Here is a 13558-nt window from a genome sequence, read left to right on the forward strand (position 1 = left end):
AGATGACCAGACGAATTTACTACTTTACCCCGACTGTAATGCCTATAAATACCTACGATGATGAATTAAAGCACACGCTCTCTCTTTTACTGCTTTAAGAACTCTTCTCTTTCCTTTCTCTCTAGAAATTGAACTAATAAAATTACATATATAAATAAAATATCTAAATTGTTAGAGTTATGTTTGTTAGATAGTTGACAATTGGAGTCATGGTTGAATATAATTTCATATTTGATGATGCTCTCTCAAACTCTAGATGAGATGATGCTCAAAACTCCAGACGAGATGATGCTCTTTCAAGTTTTAGACGAGATGATTCTCTTTCAAGTTTCAAACAAGATGATGCTCAGAAGTTAGAGGTGATCTGTCAAGTTTGCGACGAGATGATGCCCACAACTTGGTTGGTCTTAAAACTCCAAATGATATGATGTTCGATAAATCAGTTATGGTCTTTTAAATATCAGACGAGATTATTTTCATAATTAGTTATGCTTTTAGAAGTTCGGAATTATATGATACTTACAATTCAATTATGAATTTTCAAATTCCATATAAAATTATGGTCAAAAGGCAAAAAAAAAAATTGAAAAAAATTAATAAATCTTGTAACAACAAATGCAACAAATCAATCCTCCATCATACCTATGTCAAATTTATATGTATTTCTACTCTTTTTTTTTTCTTACGCGTCAACTTTTTATATAATTTCATATGAAAATTAATGGGTATTTTTATGATCTCAACAAAATTAATAATTTAATTGCTAAAAGTTGTTGAGATTAATATAATTTAAAATGTATTACTAATTTAATTTAATTTAATTAATTATATAAATAATTTACATAAAAAATTATTTTATATAATTATCATAAGAATAACATAAAATATATAAATTACAAGAAAATATGTACCCATCGAATTTCGACGGGTAATACACTAGTTAACTATTATTGCATTTGCTATAATTAGAGATGACTTTCATTGTTGACTATCGCCAGCATTAACTATGCTTCTTCATCTTTAGTCCTTAACCAGTTCAAGGTTGGTTTTACATTTCTGACCAACATCGGTCATCTTCCCCATATTCACTTGAGTAGCATTGATTGACTCTTCAATCAACCCTAAAATTTTATAGAAGTACTATTACAATATGTACTTATTCATAAAACAATTAACAAAATTCTATCTTTACTCGAATTTTGGACCTCGTAGTCCTAATCTAGATCTAGCTTAAAAAAAATTATAATATCATCCACATAAATTATTATATAAAAACTAACGAAAATATTTATACAGACCGCCGGGATCAATATTTAAGTCATTTAAGTATGTTTTTATTTTAATTGTGTCAATGTGTGCTTGAGTTAGCCTAACAATAAAGTATATATGGCATGTTTGTTTGCCAGGAAAGTAATGTGAATTGGGATTGTTATTCCTAGGAAAATTATTCTATGGAAAATGAATCCTAATAGATTCATTATCCAGTGTTTGGAAATATTAAAATTAATTGTTAGGATTCTGGATTTGTATCCTTAAATAAATTTAATTAATCAATATATATAAGAATTAAATTTTAATTTAATAATAATAATAATAATAATAATAATGATGAGGAGTAATATATATGCAGAGAAGAGGAATGAGCTTTATCGGAGGAACGGACCTCGCCAGAGGAACGGACTTTGCCAGAGGAACGGGGTGTCGCCAGAGAAATGGCATCTGTCAGAGAAACCATACCCGCCAGAGAAGTGGCCCGTGTCAGAGGAATGGCTACCGCTAGAGAAATCACCGAAAGAGCGGAGAAGTCTCTCGCTCGGGAGCAAATTTACTACTATGCCCTCGACCATGCGAGGCGCATGTTTTAGCACTGATTTTACTATTTTGCCCTTAGCTCGTGATCTATAAATAGCCATGCATACACTCTTTGTAATGGACACTTACTTCACTAGCAATACAACATCAATCGAATTCTCTTGCTCTCAACTTTGCTTTTCTCTCTCGTTTTTTCAAACAACACTAGGTATAATTCGAAATCCAATAATAATATACCAATCAAATTTATACCCGTTCAATCATACTTCACCAAATAAAGTATGAATCATAGTTGAAAGTATTAAATTATAATTTGCTTAAAATAAATTATAAACTAATTAAATAATAATAATAATAATAATAATAATAATAATAATAATATTATTATTATTATTATTATTATTATTATTATTATTATTATTATTATTATTATTATAATGAAATGGGAACATTATTGAAAAAAAATATAATAATAATATTATTAATAATAATAAATTGTTTGAAAAAACTAAATTAAAATTTTCATAATAAAGTATGATTCATAGTTCAATGAATTAAATTAATTATAATTTTCTTAAAATAAATTATGAACTAATTAATTAAGTAATAATAATAATAGAATATTATTATTATTATTATTATTATTTTATAAAATAATACAAATAATATTGAAAATATATTTAAACAAGAATCCTGAGAATGGGGAAAAAGAATACCTAAGAAAAGTTAGGAATAAGAATCCTAGAAAGTTGCACTACTTTTCTTGTTTTCTGGATTGTTATTACTTTCCCTATCTGATAAAAATTTATCCAAACACAGGATTTTAATATTCTGGAATCAAATTACTTTCTCAGAACATAATCCGTGTCAAACAAACAGGCCCATAATGCCTAAAGATTAAAGGTTTTGAATTCGAATTTATTGTGATGCGATCTTTAAATTTACTTATTTAATTGTTAATTAAAAAAAATCTCCTACTATCTATATATGTAATTCTGGAAATGTTTAAGTTTGGTTATGAAATCCGAGAAAGAGTGTACGAGAAAGTCAGGAAGTTGGAGTGGGGAAGTGCAACTGTGCAAGTGATCGAATGAAGGCAACAGTTTGATATTTAAATTTTAAATAATTGGACGCATTTATGTGCCAACCTGGCATAAAAATAAATGTGCACCTAATAATTTATACTCCTATGAGAGTTCTTCGTATAAAAAATCTGAAAATGAAATAATTATATGTGATGTTTGGGGTTAAAGGTGGTCAGAATCAAGAGGAACGTGTCCGTTGTAACGCCCATATTGAAATTTCCAACTACTACCAACCACTAGCTTAGATGTTTGTATTTATTACTCCCTCCGTCCACTAATTCATGACCTAAGTAGCAAAACACGAGTTTTAAGAAAAAGTGTATTTTTATTAGTTGAGTGGAGAAAGGGACCCACAATTAATGTATTGTTTATTAGTTGAGTGGAGAAAAAGTGTATTGCTTTGGGACCCACCAATTAAATATAAAAAAAAACTTACTAAAAATGGATAGGCCTTGAGTTGGTGGACGTCCCAAAAAGGAAAGAAGGCCTTGAATTAGTGGACGGAGGGAGTATTTTATTTATGTCGTATTTAATGTTTATGTTTAGTATCTATTTCCTTACGTAATGTTATATTTTATTATACTCACATACACGTTCCAATAGCAGCGGTCTCGTTGACCGCTTTATTTATTTATTTTTTTAAAATTTAAATACAAGAGGTATTGAATTCACACAAAATTAAGAAAATTATTCACAATTTTTTTAGGTACATCAACTAGACTTCATTGACCTCATTGACCGCTTTACATTCTAAAACATACATAGACAGTCAAGCTCCCCATCCATAAAGTATTTAATTTCATTTTGTTTCTATTTTTTTTTTTAAACTTTTGTTAGGACACAGTTTAGATATATTTATAATTTTATACTCAATCTGTCCCTAAAAATTGTGAATCAAAAGAGATGACACATGTTTTAAGAAAAAATGTAATAATTGTGTTTAAGTGGAGATTGAATTTCACATCCTTTTATAAATAATGAAGTAAAAAGTTTGTGGGGTCATTTCCAAATAAGAAAATATCACAATTTTCATAAACGGATTCCAATATAATAATAAACCCATAATTTTTAGTGAGGGTGGGAGTACATGATTAGGTGCATAGGGACATACTTGAACATGGCCCTGCCATTACATATAAGAAATGATGATATAATAAATCAGTAAGGTCATAAATTTATGTGGATTGTTTATTATCGTAGGTAAAAGATATATACTGCAGTTTGAGCCAATATAAGCGGTTGTAGAAGCATATAATTGGGCCCTACCCTAATATGGCAGATCTCTCAACACTAGTTACTATTAGTAGGCATTCAATGAAATCTTTGGGCCACCACCTATTACATTTCGGTTAATGGGCCTGTCGGGGGCCCAAACTAGATACCATTTATCTCTCTTGTCATTATCGCAACTGCCTTTATTCATAATTCATAATTCATAATTAATTGGTGTTAAGAGTAAGATTATCTAAACGTGAGTTTGTAGACTGATAGATGCATTTATTATAACTAGTTTTGATCATCCATAAATATAATGTACACCCACTTGGGAATACAGTTTCAGAATCATCTTTCCTACTTGCTATCCACAAATTATGTCCATGCTGCTTCATCATCCAAGAGAGGTTTAAGATACAATATTCAAAATCATTTCATTTTTAAAATACACGTACTTATTTTCAATTTAATTTTATATTAAACATCTTTTCATGATCATTTATTTAAAAATACATCGTATACTTTATTTAGAATAAACTTACACAAAAATTGAAAAAACAATATATTGAAAAAGAAAGAGAAGAAAAGGAAAAGTTAAAACTCTTTTTTTTTTCGTAATGGGAAAAGTGGGTAAATGTTAATATGAGAGATTGTGGAACTACATTTTTTTATTTATTTTTGCGACTATGTAGGTTAGTTGATTAATATTATTTGTCTATTATTTAGAAATTATATTTAAATCATAATTTAAATATTTTAATTACATATATTTTTATTAATTGAACTTAATTAAATATTATTATATATATTTATAAATAACCTTATAATTGGTTCATTCTATTAAACCAATAATAAGTCTATAATTTTGACAAATACCATATTTAGTCTTCCTAATTTCCTAATTTTTCATTTTTATCCATCCATAAACTAGGATAGAGATCACTTATTTAGTGTGCAAAGAAAATAAAATTCACATACTACTTTTAAAAAATATAATTATAAATAGGATAAACTAAAAAGAAAAATGTGCCAAAATAAATGAAAAGGAGGGAGTAATGCTTATACGTCACATTTTTTTTTTCAATTTAATTATATACGTATTATTTTAACTATAATTACTATTGTGCATCACAAAAGGAAAAAAATTCCCACATCAATTATTTACGTGTGTGTATGTGTTGAGTTATAAACGATTCTGCAAACCCTGGGTCGCTAGCCTTTATAAAGTCTGTATTGCATTACATTTTTATTTTTCATTTAGAAGGAAAAACTTCCCCATAAAAGAACCACATAATCACTGTGATATCGAATCAAACATATCAAAGTAAGGCAAATAAGATTTAAAAAAAAAAGAATGAAAAAAAAAAGAAAAAAAAAAAAGGAGAGGCAACAATGGTATGTACACATGCATTCATCAAGAACGATTTACAAGTATATTCTGGAACTTTTCCTTCAGTAAATGACTATGGATGCCTTACCTAGTAAATGATAACAGTGTTACTGTAACACAAAACATATCCTAAAAGTAGTCATATGTGGTTTCAAAGCCCATACTTACATTTTGACATTTTACCTTTCAACACTGATTCTGGCATTCAAACTCACAGCACCTGTTGAGCCAATGCAAGAACAAATGGAGAGTCAAGCAGTGCAATAGAATTAATCCAAAAAAGCAAAGGTTCCTCAATCATACTTACTTTGATGAATGCAGTTTACGAATACAAGCACACATCCAACAACAGCAGGATACACCAATCTTCAGATTATGTCGTTACACAGATCAAAATCACCATCAGGGAAGTCCAAGAAAAATTCCAGCTTGTTTGAATCAAAATACTGTATGAATCTTTTCAAATGAAAGAGAGATTTCCACACATCAGGTTATCTCAAAAGATCGCCTGCCCAAAGCTCCCTTGCAGTTGGGACAGTAGCTACAGAAAAAAAAAATTACAACACCAGTTAAAACATAATAATTTACATGAGACGTCTATGGATGGATAAAACATGGCATCTGGTCTAAAACCCCTCTTCCAACAAGGGCTCAATAAAGTTGAGTGATCTTGCATTATGAATCCCACTCTAAAGATAACAGTACAAGAGTTTGCATTAAAATACCACAAAATGGGAATTCAGGACACCCAAAAAATGTTTTCTGCAAATACAAAAAATGACAAGGATGTGGCACCTATGAAAACATAGATCCTGCATGTGCACTAGCCAGTTATAAGATTATGTGAAGCATCCTCCACACAGTGCAATACAGAGAAATATATGCTCTAAATCATTGTGAATGTCAGAACTTAATTTTTCTACCAAGTTAAATGACATTAGAATTATTAGAAGCATCGTAAATAAGAATTGTTTATTGCCATTTGGGGTGTAAGTAGCATACTAACATACAGGGAAAATGCCACATCTGTTCTCAGCAATCAAACCAAATAATAAATAAATAAGTCTCAAACATAGATTGTACCTTAGCAGCTTTTAAAGTATCAAGATACTCTCTTGTAGAATAGGACGTAAGCAGCTTGAGTCTTTATCTGCTCCTCAGTGACAGGGTAGACATGGCTGTCATCAAATTCATACCAACTATCAAGCCTATGCTGCAGAAGCAAGAATAAACTCATAACTCATAAGATCAGGAACATCAGAAAATGATCAAAGTAGAGGGAGGGGGAGTTTTGAAACAAACAAAAAATCCAAACTACAATTGGTTTGGAACAAGTCAGATATAAAATCACTAACAGAGCACCACTTATAATTGTGTTACTCTGAGTTAACACTTACTTTAGCAAATGCAGTATAATGACCGCCGCCCATGCCACCATAATGATTGCTAATCCCATATAACATATAACGATGGCAGTCCTTGTTATTTTTCTTAAGAATGTAATTGGAGAGATCAAAGTTATCAACAGGGAAATCCACAAAAGTTTCCAGCTTGTTTTTCAAAAATCTAGTGTAAGAAAATCTTTTTAAATGAATGACCAGGATCTCTGGTAATCTCCAAAGATCCAACTTTTTGCTAGCCTGCCTGTGCTCCTTGCAGTTAGGACAGTACCTACAACAAAATATACAATGTTTTATATTTCCACTACTAAATAATTGAATACTATAGGCAAAACAATGCCAGCTTAAATATTAAGTGGACAAATACCACATGTCTTCTGGTCCAAGAGGCTCCTCTTTCAAGAAGGCTTCAACGCATTTATAAAGTGAAATAGAATCTTGAGTCTCTGACACAGATGCAGTCTTACACACTTCTGGCAACTGGCTTAGAATTGAAGTATCATAATCTTGAATCATTTTCTCAGACCAAGAAACCCACACTTTAATGGGTGGACCGTGTTTTGAAGTAGGCACTGGTTCATCCATCTGTATCTTGAAGCGTCTTGAGTAATGGCCGCTTTCCATGTAGAATTCAAAGTTGCTCTGAGAATCCAAATCATTTTCAGTTTCATTTTTTGAATTTTCAGCCTCATCTGAAATTGTATCCTCCATTTCTTCATCCTCTTGAGCATTCTCCCTTGAAGCTAAATCAATTAAGAACTCTTCACGAGGAAGTAAGAAGGGACTGATGAGCTTAAGAAACTCTTTATGTATCTCAGATCCTTTTGAAAGATCAGAAATTCTTGCCACAAGAGGAATGCCAAACTTCTTGAAAGTCGGTAAAGAATGTAGATATGACCTGAGTAATGATATCAAGAAAGAATAAGAGCTACAGGTGGCCAAAAGAGAATGGTTTAACACCCTTCTCAACCATGGGTGTAGGCAGAAAAAATTATTGGTGGGGACTAGATTTTCTGAATTTTGAGTTTGAGTTTGAGTTTGAGTTTGAGTTTTCGATAAGCCAGTTTTCCTATATTCGGATTGATAATGGGAGCTTCTACACAACAATTCACACAAAATACCAATAATTTCATGATTTTGTAAGCATAAAAAGAAAAAAAGAAAAAACTAAACAAAAATGGTGGGGTTCACATAAATAGAAGATTACATACTGACGCCATAATAAGTTGGGGTTGGGTCAGAATCTAGTAAAGGTAGTGTGAACTTGACCGTAATTCAGATGGGACATATCGTAAGGAAATTTAAACATACTTCTCCTCCTGTTGATGTATAAACTCGACCAAAGGACAGCCATCCATGCCTTTTGGCAATCTATAAGCAACAAGTTGATCATAGTCTCTGATTAGCTCTATAGAACCACTGGGACTATCCAAGGCCTGAAGGATTGAATTGTTGAATATCTGCATACCAATCCGCAAGTCAAGGGATAATAACACATAAAGCACAAATTCAAGCTCGTTTTTAAGAGTGAAGTTTGTCATAATCTTGTTTCCAGTAGTACTCACTACAAGTCTACAACTATTCTACATGAAAGTAGCAATATTTGCTACAAACAAATCGACAGATGCAAAGAGATAAGGCTAACAACACGTATCACTTCAAGAACAATTGCACTCTTTACATCAAAGGAAAAGCATGGTGATGCATGCATTTAACGCACATTTTAGGTACTCTGTAGCATATGATATCTTAGCAGGAAAACCTCAACAAGGTGGAAGATCCAAAAATGAAGCAAGCAAAACCAGAAAGCACATAACGGCACAAGGCACAAGTGCTTCCAGGATTAACAAAAAAACCTACCAGGTAGATAAGTATGTTAATGCTACAATCATTTTCTCAGTATGAAATTACTTTTCCAAAACTTCAAGAAGCATCACAAAAGATCTGTTCCAGGTTGTTCAAGTATTTGACATGCTATAAAAAACTATATTTCAAATAAGACTATGTAAAACCTTTTTTTTTCCAGGATATAAAGAAAAAATCTCTCAATATATTTTACAGTATTATCTGAAGCGGGAAGGAAAGAGAAGAATTGATGAAGAAAAACAGAATTTGACTGAGGCAAACATGCTCATAACTTCAGAAATTATAGTTTAGTAGTTTACACAATCTCCAAAAGCTATAATAGAGTGTACTGACAAATATTTTAGTGGAAATAGAAGAAATAAAAATGATGAAGGCCAAACTTCGTGATTGAAATGAATTCAAAGAGTATACCTCAGCAATAAACAATGTTTCATCATCTCTTAATGAACAAGCTATACCAAGGGCGTCAACAAGATCTTTGCGAGTGCCATTGTGAGGGACTGTTACTGTAACTGGGTGAGGCAAATTAGTCCCATCAGTGCTCAAGACTGTCAAAGTCATCTTTCGCATTGTTGAAGAAGGAAGTGGTAGTGACAGGTACATAAATGGATCAAATGTAACAGACAACTTTTTGCAAATGGGGCAAACCAATGATGATCGATATTGACCCTACAATTGAAGTAAAGCACTTATCAGAAAGGCAAATCAGCATCTATTTCTAATAAAAGAGCAATAGAGAATGAACCATGATGGTCGACCATAAGCTACAAGGCCAAAATAGGTGCTGAACCATTATTTTTATCCATGACAATGTAGAAGCAAGGAGAAAGAAGAATACTTGACACAAATCTACTATGACCGAATCATTGCGCGATAAATGGTTCTCCCAGTATTCATCTGCCACTTCTTCATCAGGACGACCATCTTCTTCTTTTGCCTGTACATAGGGTTTTCTTTTTACGCGGTTGAGATCTTCGTGGAGGCCATCCAACAAAAAAGAAAGAAATTCCTACAATAAAACTTGTAAATACATGAAAATTATCCATCTAGCAAAAGTTATTAAAACAACTGCTTTGAAGGCTACGAGAATGTTATTTACTTGGGAATCATGTTGATTGTATCCACTAAATTGGGGAGCAAAACTGGAGATAGTCGACTTAAACATTTTTGGAGCTACTGGTGTTGCCTCAGGAGCCCACAACTTTCTAAGTAGGTCCCCAAATGCTATAGCAAGCTTGCCCTGGGACAATCACAATATTCTTAACATCAGAGATACAGTAGAACTTAGTCATGATAAAGAGGAAGGAAGCACGAAAAGGAAGCACATCCAATTTCTTAGACTTGTACAAAAAGAACAAAGAGAAATTGGATAGAGTGGTACTGATTCTAAATAACAAGTCTCTAACAAAAAGTAAATCAAATAAACAAAATTGACATAGGGTAGAAATACATACATTCATGCCCAGTGGATTTTCATAATTCAGATCTTTCCTGAAGTTTCCAAGAAAATAATCAACTAGCTTGGGTGTATGAACCAAGCACTGGACAGCACTGTTCATAAAACAAGTATTTCCAAGGTTGTACAGTCCAGTCAAGCCCAAAGAACCAGTCCTATTAACGGCACTACAAGCTGCATCAGATAGAGGAACTCTAGAAAACAAGTTCACTTTATCCACAATGCCATTCACTGTAAATTCAGAACTCGAACAAGGACCATTCATTCTAGGCTGCTTCGCTACCACGTTCTCATCACTGCTTTCCTTCTCATTGATGCTACAAGGCAAGCCATAAATGTGCAACTCTAAGAGAATCTGCAAAGGCAAATGTCAACAAGATAGGAAGCAAAAACAATTACAAAAATAAGTACCAATTAAGACCAAACTTCATTTTAAAATCTAGTTCCTGACTTCTAGGCTAAAGTGAGAAAATTAATTACCTCCCCCTGTGGTCGAGCCAAATCCACAGATGACAGGCTGTCATTGAGAAAAAACTGGCTTGTTTGTCTTGAGAAATCCCATACTTGCAACTGTAAATTGGAAGTGAGCAATTATGCTCATATCTCCACTCTAAATGAAATACCAGTAATATATATTGCTCACCATGCCCAACTTGGTAAAAATACTGTATGCTTTGCTGAAAGCTCCATGTCCATTATCCTGCAATTCTCAAAACATTTCCATTTGCAAAATGGATTAATACGAGTAGAAATAAGAGGTATGGAACATAAAGATGAAGGGAGGCTAGTTATTCTTAACATACCTTTTTGCTAATCTTTATGACCAAATGTCTTGTTTCTCTCACATACATAAGTCTGATCTGCAAAGAGAATAAGTCATGTCCACTATCTTCGCCAGGTAATGAATTTTCCATACCCTTCTTATCATAATGCCTACAATGGAAAGGCAAATAAAGCAAATGTCAAATTGTAGGCTTCTGATAAATGGTTCGTTCAGCACCCTCAACAGTCAAGGAGCATAAACTAGATTCCAACTTCATAAAGGATGAGACCTAAAGAACGCCACAGTCTACCATGGCCGTGCTTCTGATCACAACATCAGATGGACCTTTGCCAGGAACTCTATATTTGAAAGTTGACACGCTTAAAACTTTAGCTATTTTTCTATTTCATAAACTTAGTTTATAAAACTTAGAGCTTCAGGTGTGCTGAATGATGATGTAACATGGACAAGAACTATATTTATGTAGATAACAGAAAATCTCTACATATACCCTTAGAAACATGGATTTCCAAGTTCACGATCAACAGTTCAGTTCAAAAGGAGTTCAGTGTCCATAATCGACAGAGTGGGATATCATTTATCTAGTCGCATCCTAGACTGCACTAGATCCTAAACATAACTTGTATATCTATGTTCAATAGTGTGCTTTGAGGATAAAATTGGTAGTTTTCTCGTGCGTTTCTTATGAGTCTTAGTGTGAAGATTTTCAAGCATATCACAACTTTCAAAGAGAATCACTTGTATTTCAGTCCAACCTTGTTTTACAGATATACAGACTGACCAATAAGTCCATAACTAGTCCTGAAACCCATCATGAAAGCACTGTGTCCATATTTCTGAGAACAATATTTTGTTAACATAAATCGGTCATAAATTTACAAATTCAAAGATTCTTAAGATCTTACATATATTGTGCAAATTAGATTTAACTACTGATAGAAGTATATGACCTGTAAGTTGAGAACAATCGCACTCTAGCCCCAACATAATTATGGTTCTCAACTTCTGAAGCACGTGATACGAATTTTATACATATCAACAAGAATTACATAATTACTTACTAATGTAACATAGATTCACCAAGAACATACAAAAATAACTATAGTTAGAAAAACAATAATGCAAATAAACCAATAAATCAAAATCAAATACTACATGATTACATAGCCTAACCATTTAAGAGCAGTACAGAACATCCACTCAGACACCAACGCCAAATCCCCCTCACCGCTATAGTTGCCTTCTTCGCCACTAATGCCGACCTCCTCTTCTCTCCTCAAACCCACCAAAATCTCCGAATCCCCAAAACCCCCAATGCTCTCGTCAGGAGCATGACCATTCAATTGCACAGTCGCATTATACAAAACGCCGCAAACTCCGGTCGTCTCATCCGCCACGGCGCCGCCGCACGCCGCCTCCTTCCACCACCTGACCATAAATGAACAAACAAAACAATTCTTCAGTCCCCATCCTAGCAATAAAAAGAGGGAGAAGCAACTAATAAGCTTCGTCAAAGTTTAACTAACCTGAAGGAGACCAAGTAGAGCGATTCGCCGGGGTCGGCAAATGAAGGCGGCAAAAATGATTGATCGAAAGTGTTTGAGAAAAGGTCATCGTCGTCGTTGTTGAAGAAAAATGAGTCCATGAGGTTTATGGATTTAGAGAGAGAACGGCGGAGGAGAGAAAAAATCAAGGTCGCTGATTGGTTGAACAGTTGGAAAAGGGGTGGAAATTGGAATCCGAATCGAAATTCAAGGGCTTTGTTAACAGCAGCAGTAATGGTGAGTCGCTTCAGGCAACGGCTCATCTAGCATCTACAAACCAAATTGAAAATTGAAAACCAAACAAAAATAGAGAGAGGGAGAGTTAAGGAAGGAAAAGTCATAAAATCGACGAATAGATAGACCCGAGATTTAGTTACTACTTACCCGTCCCTTTTTTTATATATATACACGTTAATACTCCATCATTTCCATGAACCAAGACCAACTTCTTTTCAGCACGGAAATTAAAAAATGGTGATTCTAATCAGAACCCCTATTTTACTCAATATAGTCACTCACAGAAAATAATAATAATAAATAATTATAAATATACAATTTTAACCTTTAATTATATAGCCTCAAATTAAATATATAATTTATTTTACAGTTAAATTAAAATTTAATTTTTCATATAGCCCAGACTACATCTGCATCAAGCAATCACAAATTCTATTAGTATTACAAATTCTACATCTGCATCAAGCAAGCAGGTTAGGATTTTCAATCTGAATTTCAAGCAGAGCTACCAGTAATCTTCTCTTCAGAGGTGGAGAAACGGTGGCGGCCAGTCGGCTGCTCATGAACTTCCTTCTACCCATTTTATCTCTCTCTGCTCATAATTGTTTAAAGGGAATAGAAGGCGATTTTGACTGGAGAGAGAAGCAAATTCAAGAAAATTGATTTTTGAGAGGCTCAATTGTTGGTGTATGAGCTATATATATAGACAAAATTTGTATATATTGCAAACTTGTTCCTCTGTTTTGGTTGCTATTGGTGATGCAGCTAG

The 13558-nt window shown here is 33.0% G+C and overlaps 1 protein-coding gene across 4 annotated transcripts; it reads right to left on the minus strand.

The window, feature by feature from the left end:
- Window positions 1-5497: 5497 nt before the first annotated feature.
- Window positions 5498-12927, minus strand: LOC131002037 (ubiquitin carboxyl-terminal hydrolase 8-like). 4 transcript variants are annotated; one of them, XR_009094125.1, is made up of 15 exons: window positions 12535-12927; window positions 12182-12436; window positions 11028-11157; window positions 10868-10924; window positions 10705-10794; window positions 10223-10579; window positions 9868-10008; window positions 9607-9777; window positions 9180-9437; window positions 8214-8362; window positions 7270-7800; window positions 6900-7173; window positions 6586-6680; window positions 5810-6043; window positions 5498-5722 (listed from the first exon to the last, which is right to left on the minus strand). XR_009094125.1 is itself a non-coding variant. In XM_057928710.1 (14 exons), the coding sequence occupies exons 1-13, from the start codon at window positions 12813-12815 to the stop codon at window positions 6605-6607; spliced, it is 2805 nt and encodes a 934-aa protein (XP_057784693.1). In that variant the 5' UTR covers window positions 12816-12910; the 3' UTR covers window positions 5498-6043; window positions 6586-6604. The 4 variants fall into 4 exon arrangements, 1 of the variants encoding a protein (XP_057784693.1); XR_009094126.1 differs by having other exon boundaries at window positions 6586-6710; XR_009094124.1 differs by having other exon boundaries at window positions 6586-6715.
- Between the last annotated feature and the right edge of the window lie 631 nt (window positions 12928-13558).

Source organism: Salvia miltiorrhiza, chromosome 8, assembly GCF_028751815.1.
Source record: "Salvia miltiorrhiza cultivar Shanhuang (shh) chromosome 8, IMPLAD_Smil_shh, whole genome shotgun sequence".
Taxonomy (NCBI): Eukaryota; Viridiplantae; Streptophyta; class Magnoliopsida; order Lamiales; family Lamiaceae; genus Salvia; species Salvia miltiorrhiza.

Excerpts from the sequence above, each read along its gene's own strand:
- LOC131002037 (XM_057928710.1), bottom strand. The coding sequence starts at position 12,815 with ATGAGCCGTTGCCTGAAGCGACTCACCATTACTGCTGCTGTTAACAAA. Across the intron at positions 10,580-10,704 it reads TGGCTCGACCACAGGGGGAG|ATTCTCTTAGAGTTGCACAT; the intron begins GTAATTAATTTT and ends TTGCCTTTGCAG. Across the intron at positions 10,009-10,222 it reads AAAATCCACTGGGCATGAAT|GGCAAGCTTGCTATAGCATT; the intron begins GTATGTATTTCT and ends TGATTGTCCCAG.